General features: G+C 41.6%; 1 protein-coding gene and 1 non-coding gene across 2 annotated transcripts in view; one reads left to right on the top strand and one right to left on the bottom strand.

The window, feature by feature from the left end:
• Trim2 (tripartite motif containing 2) overlaps positions 1–16916 on the bottom strand; it is a 107728-nt gene that overhangs the window by 41868 nt on the left and 48944 nt on the right. Inside the window, exons 2-3 of the mRNA XM_077803257.1 lie at positions 12106–12290; positions 7980–8217 (exon numbers count right to left, since the gene is read on the bottom strand). Of these exons, the coding sequence (XP_077659383.1) occupies positions 7980–8217; positions 12106–12239 (372 nt within the window). The 5' untranslated portion in view covers positions 12240–12290. The remainder of the gene's footprint in view (positions 1–7979; positions 8218–12105; positions 12291–16916) is intronic.
• LOC113179984 (U6 spliceosomal RNA) lies at positions 15814–15920 on the top strand. Its single transcript, XR_003300410.2, has one exon. It is a non-coding gene; the product is annotated as a U6 spliceosomal RNA (small nuclear RNA).

Raw genomic sequence — 16916 nt, 5'->3', positions numbered from 1 at the left:
CAATTTGACAAAACTAGCTAGACTGACCAAGAAAAAAGACAGAAGTCTCAAATTACTAAAAACAGGAAGGAAAGGGGGAAATCACCACTGACAGGGAAATAAAAAGAATTATAACAGATAAGGATAGTAGTATGCCAGCAAATTGATCACCTAGATGAAATAGACAAACCCCGAGACATATGCAAACTTCCAAAACTTGTTCAAAGGAGAAACGGAAAGTCTGAATAGACTTGTAATAAGACAAGTTCAAAGAAAAGCCCAGAATCAAACAGCTTCGCTGATAAATTCTACCAAACATTCATTCCTTCATTGAGATAGGGTCTCCCTAAATGGCACAAGCTGGCCTTGAACTTGAGATCCTCCTGCCTTAGCCTCTGGAGTAGCTTGGTTTACAGATGTGCACCCTGGCACCCAGCTTTCGGACAAACATTTAAATAGGAAGCAGTACCAATCCTCAAACTCTTCAAAAAACTGAAAAGGAGGAATATTTACTAAGCCATCCTATTAGGCTACTATTTCCTTGAAACCAAGGAGAAGAAAATTACAGGTCAACATCCTTTAAGAATATAGATAAAAAAAAAATCCTTAGCAAAATATTAATAAAAGAGGCTGGGCCCATGGTGCATGCCTGTATTCCCAAGGACTCGGGAGACTAGGGCAGGAAGACTGCAAATTCAAGGTCAACCTTGGCAACTTTGGGAGACCCTATATCAAATTTCTGTGTGTGTGTGTGTGTGTGTGTGTGTGTGTGTGTGTGTGTGTATTGCTAGGAATTGAACCTAGGGCTTTATGCCAGGCAGCACTCTACCACTGAGCCTCCTATCTCAAAACAAAAATAAAGAGGACTGGAGTTGTAGCTCAGTGGTCAAGTGTCCTGGGTTCGGTCTCCAGTACCTCCCACACCAAAAATGCTAACAAAAGAACTGAGCTACATATTAAAAGGATTATACAAACACAAGCAAGTAGAATTTATCCCAGGAAAGCAAGAGCGGTTCACAGATGAAATTCACTACATGTAGAACATCCCATTAATAGAAGGAAGGGGCTGCTTATGAGTTTGGAGATTCTTTGGGGGATAATGAAAATGTTGTGGAATTAGATAGTGGTGATGTTTGCACAACTCTATGAAGACACCCACAAATTGTGCCCTTTTCAGTAGTTGAAATGTTGAATTTGACGTTGTGTGAACTTTACCTTAAAACCCAAACTCATCATTGCTTTGAGGAGAGAGCAGCAGACCTGGGGTCCCTGGCTCCCATTCAATAGCCTAACTGTGTCTTGGGAGCAAAGGCCCTGAAATAATTTTGAAGTGTCCACGGCTAGTCATTCACAAACACTCGTGCTTGGGTTCTGACATCTGCGACTCCAGCTGAGAGTCGATTGTGTAAAGTGTACAGCTCAGCTGAGCTCATCCATCTCGTCCATCCCCAGTGAGATGAGGTCGCTGCTCCCAGGGCTGGGAGATCATGCCAGAGGCCAGGATGAGCTTATTGTTGTTGACAGATAATCACCACTTGTGTACATCAGAAGAGGAGATTGGCAGGACTATGTGTATTTCTAACATAAAAAGGATGGTCAGGGCCTCGCAGCCCTGAGGATCCCAATAATTAATCCTGGTGGGGGAACTGAGGACTTGTTAGTGGCAAAACATTCTTTTTTTTTTTTTTTTTAAAAATGGTTCTTTTTAGTTAAATATGACAGTCTACTGTCCATTTTTATACAATTATACAAGCATGGAAATATATCTGATTCTAATTAGGACTCCCGTCTTGTGGATGTACACAATGGTGAGATTCAGTGTGGTGTATTTGTATACGTAGGTAGGAAAGTGATGTCAGATTCATTCCACTGTCTTTCCTTTCCCTATCCCCTGCCCTTCCCTTCACTCTCCTTTGTCTAATCCAGTGTTCCTCTTAACGACCTCAACAGGAAGGCCACCTAAGCAAGCAATAACAAAGGTTCCTGGTCATTTGTGTACCTGGGCTCAGGAGACAAGAGCTCAAGTGTCAGCCCGAAGTGCAGAGACCCTCTTAGATCACTAACCACTATTCCTCCTTTTCTTTTGTGTTTGGACAGAGCTGCGATGGCAGTTTAATTAGGAGACAGAGTGTCACGGCACTTAAAGCAGATGACAGGCTTTTATCCACACGTGCTAATCAGCACCAGGCCGTTATGATGGCAGCATCCTGCTTTGCTGTTAATTACCCGATTTTATTAACCTTCAGACGCTTGACTTGTTTTTAAAGATTTACCCATGGCAATTAACTGCAGCAATTTGTCTGGAATATTGCATGCATTGGGCTTGAATATGCAATGAGGACCCCTATTTCAGAGCAGCGGCACTGAACTTGTACAGTCTATGATCAAACAATAGAATGATTTAAGACACACGCTGCTCATTTTCCAAGGCCTCTTGCTGGTTTATAAATTTTATGATTCCAAAGACTCCTAATGACTCAGCGTCTCACAGTGCTCAAAATATACTTTAAATAGCTTCATTCACCTCAAGGAGGGTCAAACTCTTCAGATGGAGTTAATTTTTAATGTGAATTGATGAGAGGTGTTTGATAGAAAGCAGGATGAAGTTTTAACCTAAAGAAGTCTTTAACTTTGCTGGAATTAGCATCTCTGGGAGTGTTTCCATTTAGCAAGTACCCAAAGGTCTTCATTGCTGAGGTGTGCTCAGGAAATACATCTTTAGGAATGCTTTCCTAATTTGTCCTTTAGGCAATGACAACAGATTTCAATTTCCAAAGTTTCCCTGAGATGGACAGTTCTATTTTATAAGAGTTCATAGTAACTTTAAGGACCCAACTTTGATTTCAGTTGGTAGCACCACCGCTTCTTTGGGCACCCAAGCTACACACCTGGAAGTCACCTAGTGTCACTTGGGACTGGTGCCTCTGCCCACCAGCTCACTCAGTCAACTCCTTGGTCCATTCCTCCAACCTAATTCCCACAGGCCTGGACCAGGGCTCCTCTGAGGGTTATTCTAGCAGGTTCCCAGGTGGGAAGCCTCCCCTGTGTCCGGCTCCTCTACTCTGAATCTACCCTCACTTTCTCTGGCTTCTTTGAAATGAATTTGATGTAGGGTCTCGCTGAATTGCTTAGAGCCTTGCTTTTGCTGAGGCTGGCTTTGAACTCGAGATCCTCCTGCCTCAGCCACCTGAGCTGCTGGGGTTACAGGCGTGTGCCACTGTGCCTGGTGCTTAACAGCCTTTAATGAAATAGCTCCCCATGATTCAGGACAAACTCAAGCTCCAATGGCATTCCAGAGCCCTCCATGTCCCAGATTTTACCTGTCTAACCCGTCATCACTACTTCTGCAGAGCTCCTGGGAACACTGGACTGATGGACAGCACAAAAGTTTCTTTGCTTTCTCTACTCTCTCTGCAACTTTGTCTCTTCTGCACAAAAACATCTTTCTCCTTTCTATACTGTATACCCTGTGATCATACAATTAAAAAAAAAAACTCTAAACATAAACGTATTCATGTATACCAACATACATGTCGTTTGTTTTGAAAAACATCAGTTTGGGGCTGGGGTGTAGCTCAGGCGTAGAGAATGTACTTAGCACATGTGAGGCCCTGGGTTTGATCCCCAGTATCAAACAACAACAACGACAACAAAATAAATAAAAATAAATCCCCCTCAGTTTTAATGGCTACCCAACAATCTGTTATTTGGACTTAATATAACTTAACAATGTTCTTAATATTGCACATTTAGATTATTCCCAATTTTTACTGAAATATAAAAATTGTAACTAACATTCTTTTTTTTTTTTCTCTTCTTTTGTGGTACTGGTGATGTAACCCAGGGCCTTGCACATGATAGGCAGGTGCTCTACCACTAACCTACATTCCCAGACCCACAACAATCATTCTTAATATTAAGTCTTTGTCTTCATATCAAAGTATTTCCTTAGAAATATTTCTATTAGTGAAACTACTATATTAAAAGATGAATGGTGGTGGAAAACACTCATTACATTTTATTAAATTAACATCAACTTTCTAAAGAGCAATTTACCCTTCCGCCCACGGCATATAAAAATATCTCAATATACATCTCCTCATCAGCACTGGCTATTATCTTTTCAAAAGATTGTAGCTGATTTGCAAAGATTTGATTATTTGTGAAGTATGTTTAATATCTGTGTGTGTGTGTGTGTGTGTGTGTGTATACAAGCACACGCACACAGTTATTGGCCACTTAGAAAACCTCCCCCTGTGGATTTTCTGAGTTCCTTCTCATTTTTTTTTTGCGATGATCATGGTTTTCTTAACTTGTAAGTTCTCTTACATATTAAGAATTTGCTATGGGGGAGCTGGGGTTGTGGCTCAGTGGTAGAGCGCTCGCCTAGCATGCGTGAGGCCTTGGGTTCGATCCTCAGCACCACATAAAAATAAATAAACAAAAAAAAGATACTGTGTCTAACCAAAAAAAAAAAAGAATTTGCTAGGGTATTTTAATTAAGAAGTTCATAGCTACTACCACAGTTGAATTATTAATAGCTTGTTATCGTCACTAGGTTTTGTCATCAGGGTTATGAGTACATCATAAATGAATTGGGTGGTTTTCTATCTTTCCTTTTTTTCCTTTTATTTCTTTTATCTTTTCTTCCTTTTTTTTTTTTTTTCTTTTTTGTGGTGGTGCTGGGGACTAAACCCAGGGCCTTGTACTAGGACTCCACCACTGAGCGACATCACCTGCCTTTTTAAGACACAGTCTCGCTGAGTTGCCTAGCCTGCCCTTGAACTTTCAATCCTCTTGCCTCAGGCTCCCCAGTAATGGGGATGACAGGTGTGTACCACTATGCCCTACAAAATCTCAATCTTAATAGTTTAGTTTAACAGATTTTAGAATATATATTTTCATTTGTGGGAGGCAGATATTCAAGTGAAAGAGTACTCTTTTCTCTGAAATTTGCCTTCTCTTCTCTAGAGCCACTGATTCTATTCTAGTTCTATCTGATGGTTTCTCTTTGGAAAACTCAGTGAATTCAGAATTGGCCCAGCAGGGTGGCACATACTTGTAATCCCAGTGACTCAGGAGGCTGAAGCAGAAAGATTGTTAAATTCAAGGCCCATCTCAGCAATTTAGCAAGACCCTCAACAACTAAGAAAGACGCTGTGTCAAAATAAAAAATAAAAGGGGCTAGGGATGTGGCTCAGTGGCAAAGCACCCATGGGTTCAATCCCCAGAATCAAAAAATAAATAAATAAAATAAAAAATAAATCCAGAATCAGTGTCCCATCCTTTAGTCTCTGCTATTCCATTCCTCCTTAAAGCCACTGAAATAGCCACCTTTTATTTAACAGATCTCAATGCTTTCACACTGCTTAAGGAATTTCAAGCAAACATTTTCTTGATGATATTTATAGCTGGTCACAATCTCTCCCGCAGCTTTCTAAGCTCCTCTCTATAACTTCTACTGCCACCCGTGCCTGCCATCACCTCCTGCCTGATGCCTGAGCTGCTCCCAGCTACCATCCATTTATGAATTCCACCACATCCTTCTTTTGCTTAGTGATGTTACCTTCCTTCCCCACTGCCATCATTTCTTATTCGACATTTTTGCTACTTTACATTCCAAACTTAGACCAGGGTCTAAAGCAGGTCTCCTCATGTTTCTAAACTTTACCCCTCTATCAAGTTGAGTCTGGCCTACACTTGAAGGGGACTCTCATGGCTGACTCTTATGGCCTTTTAGAACTGATAAGATGTGAGTTCCAAGAAAAGACAATGTTCAGTATCAGCCAGTGTGGGAATGGTCACAAGAACACCCAAACTTCTATTGAAGGCATGCCTTTAAGGTTTTTTTTTCCCAAAAAAATTACCAGGTAATACTCTCTTGGAGTGCAATGCACAGAACACCTGATAGCTATTAATAGTCTCCTGTGCTTTCAGTTAAATAATGACTGATACATAATACAGTATTTGATTGAAATTCCTTAAGCAGTGTGATACATAATACAGTGTGTCTTGTATGAGCTACCAAAGAACTCAGGATGCCATTTCTTCCAGGTCTAGCTTTTATGACGTGTCAATTAGCTTTGTGACTTAAACTATTCAAGCCTGAGTCTTTTCATTTAAAAAACCAAGGTAACACCAACTTTGCAGAATGCATTTGAGGAACCAAGTATGTTGTTGGGCAAATCTGTTGGATAAACGTGCAATGACTGGCTTCCATGTGTAAGATTCTGCATTTGGTGCTAAGGGGAGTAATGAACCAGGTCCCTGCCCATAAGGAACTCATATTCTAAAGGGAAAGCCAGAGGACCCTTAAGTAGCAATCTGCAGCCAGGTGCAGAGATGCATGCCTGTAATCCCACCAGCTCAGGAGGCTGAGGCCAGAGGATCGTGAGTTCAAAGCCCGTCTCAGCAACTTAGTGAGGTCCTAAGCAACTCAGCAAGACCCTGTTTCTAATGAAAATATTAAAAAGAGCTGGGGATGTGGCTCAGTGGTTAAGCTCCCCTAGGTTCAATCCTTGATGCCAGGGGAAAAAAAAAAACAACAAAAAAAGTAGCCATCTGCAAACGAAGTGGTGAGTGTCACGGAGCCAAGAAGGAAGTGACGTGGAGGGCCATGGTGCAAGAGGTGGCCTGCCTCGGCTATAGCCACATTAAGAAGACACAAACAGCATTCCAGGCAGAAGGAACAGGACCATCAGTCCTGCAGGTAAGAAACCATTTGGCAAGCCCTAGGAGCCCAGGGAAGCTACGGCACAGTGGGCAGAGAAAGTGACGTGACATGACGTCATCAAAGAGTACTGTGGCTGGTAATTATGACCTGCCTCTAACAACCCCTTGCTTGCCTTAGTGATTGTATTACACAGGGGCTTTTTATTATAAGCAGTTAAGTACTTTAAAAGTGGCCAATATATAATGAAAAAAGTGAACAAAGTCATTGATTAGAAATTGTAGTAGGGGTGTAGTTCAGTGGTTGGGCACATGATGAGCATGTCCAGGCCTTTGATTCAATAACATATATATATATTTATTATTATTATAATTTTGGGAGCATGGTGCTCTGAATTGAATCCAGGGCCTGCTTATGCTAGGCAAGCCCTCTACCACTCAGCTACACCCCCAGCCCAAGAAAGAATTTTAATAGCTACCTTTATTGAGAGTTTACCACATGTTCCATATGATTCAAACATTTCATTTTTCCTGTGTCCTATATGGTAAATATTATTATTACTTCCTTTTGACACAAGAGGAAATGAGACACAGAGAGTTTAATAAAGTTGCCAAAGCTGACTCAGGGATTATGATTAGGAACAGGACTTGAATTAGGCCAGCAGACCCCAAAGCCAGTGCTCTTGGCCATGACACCATGCTGTCTCTTCAGGTTACAGAACATACTATAGTCAATCAGTTATCTGATGACACACAAGTGACACTTGTTCTTGCTAATAGGAAAACATATTGGCAATTCATAATCCATGATCTATTACTTCTAATCCATGATATATTACTTCTAATCCTAATTTATGATTCATAGCCTCAAATTCTACTTATAGCCTCAAATTCTATTTATTATTAAGGAATGGGGCGTAAGGGAATACAGGAAAAATTTCCATCCCAAGAAAAATAAACAGCTCTAATTAATTAACATCTTAATAATCACTCTCAATTTGCAGAATGTATCCATTATTAAATCTTTACCCATAATTTATGACACAGATGTTGATGTGGGACAAGTTATGCCCAGCTTGCAAACAGGTACTGACTTGCTCTCCTGAGGATACCAACAGTAGGGGCTAAGCAGACACAATCAAAATGGATCTTATCATTTAAATAATTCTGATCAGAGAAAGTGAGCAGGCCAACATATCCGAGTGCTGCAAAAACCAACCAACCAACCAACCCTCACTTTCCAGGTGGAGTTTTTTAACCTATCATCTCTGATGAGCCCAAGGTCAAAGCCATAAGGCTCCTGGGCAGTGTCCACCATCCCCTTCACTTACATTCCCATCGTGGTTTGGGCAAGAAAGAGGCTTTCCCGCAGCCACAGCGGTGACGGTCTCCAGGATGGAAGACTCCTCTATGTTGCTGCCTGGCGTCCGCTGCAGCACGTCCATCAGGTTTGTGATGAAGAAGTTGTTCTGAAGCGCAGCCACCCCTTTCTCGGGCAGGATGGAGGTCTGGCGGCACACTGGGCAGGAGAGGGTTAAACTGTGGGCGGGAATGTAGTTCTGCAGGCACCTGTTGCAGAGGAAGACAGGAGGACAGTCAGCAGGGAGCAGCCCAAGGGATGGATGCACCACTTCCTGCACATTCCCTCCATGTTCTCAGCAATTATATAGACCACGTTGCAGAAATCCCTTCCAGAGTCCTTAACTAGGGAAATGATATTCCAGAAACCAAGAGCTAACCTGTTCTCACAGTGGTCCTGTCAAGCTGTGCTCATGGAAAGAAAAGCGTCACTGACTTCTATAGTGTTTTCTAGAGTCTTGGCACACAGGTGTGGCTCAGGGTGAGCCGCCTACGCCTCCCAGGGAACTGGGTAGAAATCCAGAATCTCGGGCCCCGTCCAGACTACTGGATTCCAATGTGTGATTCACACACACATTCAAATTTGAGAAGCAATGGTCTACAATAGTTAGCACAGAGCTTCCAAACGTGTGGACGTGGAAACATGTCCAACATTTTTGTTAACGCTGAATTCATTATAGAGACCATAATCAGATACTAAAAACACATGAGAGGGGAAATGTTTGGGTGAAGCAGAATGGGACACCCAGACTGAGAGACCATCTCTTCTCCTTCCTCCCCTTTAACAGGCATCAACTAAATTAATTTAATTAAAGAAATAAATCACTAATGATGACCACCATATTTATTCAAAGTACTTCCAAAGAACTCCCAAAGGAAATTCTATTATGATCACCTTAGACAAATGAGGACACACAGGCAGAGAAAGACTAAGGTGATCTGCCCAAGGTTAAGTGCAGAACAGGATTCAGAACCCAGGCAGTTTGCCACCATAATCCAAGCTCTAAACAACCAGACTTGGGGCTGAGGGTGTAGCTCAGTGGTAGCACTTGTCTAGCACGTGCAAAGCCCTGGGTTCAATCCCCAATGCTGCAAAAATAAAGCACAAACAACAACAAAGACTATTTAATGTTTTCCTGCTGCTTAGCCAAATGGAATTCGAAAACCCCTGAATTGGTCCCACTCTCCTGGTTTTTCAGAAGGAAAAACTGACATTGAGGAAGGTTGATTGATCTTCTCTGTATCACAGAGATAGCTAGTACTGAATCAATATCAGAAATGAAACAGTTTTCCTTAAGGTCACAAATGATACCTAAACCCCACAGACGTCTTTCAACCCTATCTTTGGAGACTTCTCAGCAGCATTCACCAAGCCTCACCTTGTCCCTCTCCTCTTCTTTTTGGCTATTTATCTTCCTTTGTCTTTCTTACACCATCTGATCCTCCCTCTGTCTTCTCTCTCTTTTCTGAGTTAATAAAGTTTGGAGTTACCTGAGGTCCCATCCTCAGAGATGTCTCCTCTGAGTCCCATACCTGGGTGTCAACTGCCTTCCTGACATCTCCTCTTAGATATCTCATAGGTCCTAAAACTCAACAAGTCCAAAACCAAACCATCTCTTCTTCCTATCTCGATAATTGGCACTTCCATCCATTCATCAAAGCAAACCAGAAATCAGGAGTCATTCATCAGACAGTAATTCCCGCCGCTGACCTTCAGTCCTGTATCCAACCCATCACAAAAGGCTGTCAGTTCCCAGGTATCTTTCTGCCTGCTCCAGTTCTCTTCACCTCTGCTACACCCACCTTTCTTGGACTTTGGCAATGGACTTTCACCTCCATCCTGTCATCTCCCCTTGTACTCCCTGACCCTTCTCCCTATCACACTCAGAGTAACCTCATCAGAATCTCAAAACTCACCCTTTATATCTCCCCGTCCTCCCAACATGGATTCCACTGCCCTGTTATGAAAATAAGAATCCATACTTTGGAGCATGGATGACTCACGTATTTTGTCTCTCCCTCTCATGGGTCTGTGCCTTTCACTATAGCACCTCTGCCCAGACCTGAAATCCTTTCCTTTACTCATTCCTCTTGGCTTAATATGGACTCATTCTTGGGGTTTCTGCTTAACAATTCTGCAGGGATGCCTTCCCTGAAAGAGCAGTTGCCTCTACCCCGTGGTTTTCTGTGTGATTATGGTACGCAGCCCTTGTTCCTGTCTTAATGTCACATTAATTGGAGACTAGGGAATTAGGAACTGGCTTCTTCACAGCCAAGGATGGTGTCTGGTGTTGCTCCTTCCAAGCCCCGTTGATGGTGCCTTGGAAGACGTGGGGTAAGAGAGCAACTGTGACGGTGTCACCAAGCAGCAGGTATGTGTGTCCAGCATAAGGGGTCCTACGGTTCAGTCTCCTGACAGTGAGCCAAACTGTGAAGTTCCATCTCTACAGAAATAAAATCTTCTCAAGGGAAGGAATTCTCTCCAAAAGGAAACCATTTCAGTGTTCACGGTGCTGGAATAATTCTAACGCATGGCATTCCACAGGGACTCGCCATAGCAGGAGCTCACAAATCTCCACCACCTGGTGTCAGGCAGAGAGCAGGGGTGGGCTGGGCCAGACCCAGGCCAGCTCAGATGCCTTGTTCTCACCTGTGAGTGTAAGGAAAGAGGACCCCCAAAACAGATGGGATCCCAAACACAGGAAAGGAGTCACCTTGAATGACTCTCAGTGTGGTGTACAATGAAAGCCACCCTATGCCAACTGCTGCAGTCAAGTAATGGAGGTGCCATGTGGACATGGGGTCACATGGACAGTTTTCTGGGATTCATGTTTTAGCTACACCCATGAAGTGGTGGGGAAAAAAAATCATACTCTATTTAATTACTTTGGAATATAAGTTACGAAGCCTTTAAGCCAAAGTGTAAAATGAGTAAAATAAAAGGTGTTGCTACACTATATATTCCACCACTCAAGCAAACAAAAGTCTATATATATATACACGTAAACACACACACTCTCACACACACAACCTCAAACAAACAAAAACCCACAACTACAAGTAATAAATCTACCATCTCTCTCTACCAATCACCGTCACCAAGGATATGGTTATTCTTTTGCATTTGAGACCTTCCAAAGTAAATCAACAATCAGATAACAAATGTGTGTTAAGTCGATGATAAATATAGTCATCATACGTTTGAAGCCATTGGAAGTATTGATTTCCATTCCATCATGGGGGGTAAAGCATTTTAATTATGTATATTAAATAATAATAAAAATGTATGTAACAAAATGCTAAAAAACATAATTACCATTTTGCTTTTAAGAAAAATATGTAAACTTTACTATGAAAATACTTAAATTGGGCCACAGATAAATTAATTACTTACAAACTTTTTATGTCTAAGTTCTTACAAGGTAAGTTAAACAATAGGGTAAAAGCATATTTTGGTAACTAATACCACACTTCAAAAAAAAATCCTCTCAAATAGAGACAAATAAGAAAGTGTGTTTTCTTAAGGTAATTTCTAATAATTATATATATGCATTTTATGTAGTTTTTTCATTTATCTAAGACATCTCAGTGTCCCAAAGTGACATTAATATGTGTTTGAAGTATTTCTGAGGAAAGAACGCTGTTCTGTGAACTGACCCCTTATATGGTATGTAGGTTTCTCCCTGATCTGTTACAGATCAGGGAAAAAAAAAAAAAAAAAATATATATATATATATATATATATATATTTAAATTTACTTACTTTTTGGCCAATTACCACTGCAGTTTGCAGTTGGCAAAAACTATTTCATGAAGAACAAAGAAAAAAATTTTAAATGTTTTTATCTTAAACTACTTTTTTAATGTTCCACCTCCTTTGAAAATGAACCAGTCAGTAGTTACCTGGTTGCTTTCTCTGACTTGCATTATTTGAAATACAGTACGTTAGCTCATGATTGGGTTTCTAGATGTCTGTCGGAAGCACAAGTGCTTCATTGTCTCCCTTGGGTGATAGTAGAATTCTGGGAAAGAAGCCTGAGGTAGGCGGTAGGAGGTCAGTCTGTGCAAGTCCCTTCTCCAAGCACCAAAGAGGCTTACCTCTCGCAGAACGTGTGCAGACAGGGGAGAACCTTGGGGTTCTTGTACCGTTCCAGGCATATACTGCAAATCAGAAACTGCTTGTCAATCTGGCGCACCACAGGACTTGGGATGTTGGAGGCTTCACTGGCCATCCTAGACCACTGACATGGGAGGCCGGCTGTCTTTGACCCTGCACGCTGCTGCTGTCAGACAGAAAAACCAAAATGGAAAAATATATAATCATCCATAGTGCAAATCAACCCCTGGCTCTTTTACCCAAGGCAGCAAGATATACACAGGTGGAAGTCAGTTAGTGACCTCAAAATGACCATAGCCAGCTCTCATGGCTGTTGTTTGTTTTGTATATGCTTGTTGGGTTTCAAGGCTGAGCGGTGGCCAAGGGAATAAAAACTTATAGATAGCTGTCTGTTCACACCTTCAGCCATAACTATATTTGAATACATATTTGCCTTTTTCTATTCTTATCTAATTCAATGTCTCCCCAACTATTGTATTTAAAGGGAACAGAATATGCTTATGCAAAATGTGCCACTTTGGTGTAAGGATTATTTTGAACTTTTGTGTCTCACTTTTGTGTCTCAGCAGACACAAAAGGAGCTCTCTGTCTTCCCCCATTTGCCTAAAACTGTCATAAAATTCCTTTGTGAAGAGGAAATGTCCGTTTGTGAAGGTGCTCCTCTCCTATGCCAGAAAGACCAGAAGACTCTTATCTCTGGAGATGGCAAGGTGATGAGCCTGTTTAACCAAACTAAACAAATCTTAAAATGTAGACATTGTACATTTTCCAGTCACCTTTCTGCAATTTACTGCCCTTTGCAGTCCAGCCCTGCCTTGCCTTTGTAGACAGCTCTCCACAATTTATCACCTGTTGTTAAAATGGTATATAAATCCCCAATTCTAATGACTTCCTTGGGTTTTCATTTCTTCTCTACGAAGCTTCCATATGTAAAATCAAAAACATTAATATTTACACAATTTGTATATGTTTTCTACTATTAGTCTTTTACCACTTTAATTTACAGGCCCCAGGCAGATAACCTAAGAGAGCAGAAGAAAAAATTTTCTTCCACTACAAATGATTAATATGCAAGATAGAGAAAAGATGAGCTGTGGCTGGGGCTCAGTGGCAAAGTGCTTGCCTCACATGTGTGAGGCACTGGGTTCAATCCTCAGCACCACATAAAAATAAGTGAAATAAAGGTATTGTGTCATTAAAGAGAGAGAGAGAGAGAGAGAGAGAGAGAGAGAGAGAGAGAGAGGGAGGGAGGGAGAGAGAAGATGACATTGCCCCAAGAGCCAAAAATAAATAGGAATTGGGGGGAAAAATGCTAAATGGAGATTATTAGAATTTTGAATTAAAAATTTCATATATAGTGTTTTCCTAAGAACTAAAGGTTTATAGATTGAAAATTAAAATGTTTCTGCCATGAAGCCAGGTGAAAAAGCTGGAGTTAGCCCCTGTAGTTTGAAAGAAATATCAATGGGTATTCATGTGTGTGCATTTGAAGGACATGGAGAAGTGAGTGAATTCAGAGGAGGTTGCAATATGTCAGAGATCACACCAGAAAAGAAGAAATTAGGAGAGAACACTGAGAAGAAAGCAGAGAGCCCAAGAGTGCAAAAAGGAGGAGAAGTTATAATACAAAACACCTATCCATTTACCACTTCAGGTGTTTACCCCAAAGGGGTAAACCAGGGATGAACTAAAATTCACTTCTCAATTTTTCTAAATATTTGATAAGTTGTCCCCAGCCCTATATATAATTCCCAATGGAAATACTCTCCGCCCCTTCCCCTAAAAAGGGATATTTAATATAATTATCGTAGGAAGTGCTATTATTATTCTCACTCTATAGATAAAACCATACATGCATACACACAAGGACACAAAACAGCACAAGCCAGGTATGGTGGCTCACACCTGTAATCCCAGCAGCTGGGGAGGCTGAGACAAAAGGATCACGAGTTCAAAGCCAGCCTCAGCGAAAAGCAAGTTGCTCAGCAATTCAGTGAGACCCTGTCTCTAAATAAAATGCACAATAGGGCTGGGGATGGGGCTCTGTGGTGGAGTGCCCCGAGTTCAATCCCTGGTACCCCTCCTCACCAAAAAAACCCCACATACAACAACACAGGCTCAGTCAAGTTCACCTGCATGTGACATGCAAACTGAAGAGAGATGTATGCTTCTAAAACCCATGGCCTCTTCACTCCCTAAACCTCTACCACCACCACCTTGACCTTGTTTCATGAAGACTGTACAACAGAAGCTTGGTTTATATATGATACTTGAACTTGACCTGTGACCAGCATTTGAAGCTGGTAAATACTGAAAAACCAGCCCCTACCTCAGAGCAAAGCTGTCCAAGGAAGGGGGCATGACTCTTGTCCTTGGAAAAACCCACAGAGCACTCCTAGGCACATACCCACCCTGCTGAGTTGTTTATCTACAAATAACAGGAGAGATCTGCTGCGCCAGGTGTCCCTGACTCAGGCCAGGTGAGGACCCATAGCAACCCCCTAGCAGCCACCAATCAGCATGAGACAGGGAAATACCCGGGATGCCAGATGAACCTCCCAGTAGTTTATGGTGTTGGGAAAGTATGTAGTTCAGCACGAACACCCCTCTTGGCTTAAACCAATCAGTTCAAATGAATCCCCTTCTTGTAGTAACCAATCACCCCTACCCAACTTGCCAGTGAATGTGCTAATCATGTTTTAGAGTTGTTTGATTTTCCCGAGGTGTGTGATGATTTATTTGGTAAGAGATGCTATGATGTATGTGAAGTCCCTGCCTTCCCCAAAGAGTGTATGAAACTGCTGCAAACCCTGGGCTCGGGGCCTCTCAGCGTCACCAGTTGCTGTGTGTGCGCGCGCGCGGAGGACCAAGCTCGCAATAAACACCTCTTTGCTGCTTACATCGATCATGGTCTCTGGCGGTCTTTTGGGGGTCCCGAATTCGAGCATAACAATACAACATAATTACAAAGTCAACAATTTGACACTCTTTTCCAGATGTAAATGATAGCTTTCCTTACTCCCCAACAAATCACCAAATTTTTGAAAGGTATTTCAACTTTCAGTAAGAAAATTCCATTGGGATATATGTGAATACAGTCACATAGGTGACACACCCATTTCCAAACTCCACACTTTGCAGACAGGTTCATCAAAGAGCATGATCAATAAACATATAGCACCTTGGGAAACACCTGCTATCCAAGAGCGTCGGTTCAGACAGAAGTCGGTGCACAGTTAAGCAGTGTAGGTGTGAATGTCTAATTAGCCAGCATCACCAGCTAGGCTTCTCATAGCCTGCCTCCCTAAAGAACCAGAGTAGAGAATGATATTCACTGACTAAATGCAATGGAGCTACAATGTTGGTGCACTGTCTGCTTTTTTTTTACCACATCCCTATGACTTCAGAAAGGAAAGAATTTGTCTATCTTAAAGATAAGAAAACCAAACCTGAGGGCTTAAATGACTTGCCCAAGGTCATCCAGTAAAATCAGTAATCAGAAAGCTCAGATTTCAAGTTTTCTGCCTTATCAGAGAAGTTGATGAAATCTAACCTTAAACAAGTTTAGGGTTGGGAACGTAGCTCTGAGGTAGAAGCTCGCCTATCAAGTGCAAGGACCTGGGTTCCATCCCCAGCACCACAAACCAAAAAAGTTTCACATTTCACAAGTGTGGAGGACATAAAAATGATAGAGTGCTCACCTCAGCAACACTAAAATTTGAATGACATAGAAAAAAATTGGCATAGCCCCTGCACAAGGATGGCACAAATATTTATATATTTTAAAAAATGATATTGAGGGATGGGCACGGTGGCATACACCTGGATTCACAGTTACTTAGGAGGCTGGGGTGGGAGGATCCTAAGTTTGAGTCCAGCCTTGGCCATTTACCAAGACCCTGTCTCAAAATAAAAAATAAAAAGTATTGGGTATAGCCTCCTGGTAGCGCATCCCTGGGTTCAATGCCTATTACTAGAGAATGAGGAGGAGAAAGACAGGCCAGGTGGCACATGCCTATCGTCCCACTTACTCAAGAGGCTGAGGCATGAGGATCGAAATTCAAAGCCAGTCTGAGCAACTTAGAGAGGTTATAAGCAATTTAGTGAGACGCTGTCTCAAAATTTTAAAAAAGGACTAGGGATGTGGCTCAGTGGTTGAACACCCCTGGCTTCAATCCCTGGTACAATGAAGGGAAAAAAAAAAAAAGAAAAGAAGGCTGGGGGTTGTGGTTCAGAGGAAGAGCTCTTGCCTAGCATGCGGGAGGCACTGGGTTCGATCCTCAGCACCACATAAAAGTAAAATAAAGGTATTGTGTCTACCTATCATTAAAAAATAAATGTTATAAAAAAGAGGAAGAAGATATTGAGGACTGGGATATAGCTCAGTGGTAAGAGTAACATGTATAAAAGTCCTGGGTCCATCCCCAGCATGAAAGAAGAACTTATCAGTTAAAATAATTTTCTTGACTCCTATAGTGAAAGAATTAAAACCAAGAATCAATAAATGGGATGGAATCAAACTAAGAAGTTTCTTCTCAGCAAAAGAAACAATCTGGGAGGTGAATAGAGAGCCCACAGAATGGGAGCAAATTTTTACCCCTTCACACATCAGCTAGAGCACTAATCTCTAGGGTATATAAAGAACTCTAAAAGCTAAACACTGAAAAAACAAATAACCCAATCAACAAATGGGCCAAGGACCTGAACAGACACTTCTCAGAAGAGGATGTACAATCAATCAACGAATATATGAAAAAATGCTCATCATCTCTAGCAATCAGAGAAATGCAAA

This window comes from Urocitellus parryii, chromosome 10 (assembly GCF_045843805.1).
Source record: "Urocitellus parryii isolate mUroPar1 chromosome 10, mUroPar1.hap1, whole genome shotgun sequence".
Taxonomy (NCBI): Eukaryota; Metazoa; Chordata; class Mammalia; order Rodentia; family Sciuridae; genus Urocitellus; species Urocitellus parryii.
This window is presented reverse-complemented; position numbering and strand designations above follow the sequence as displayed.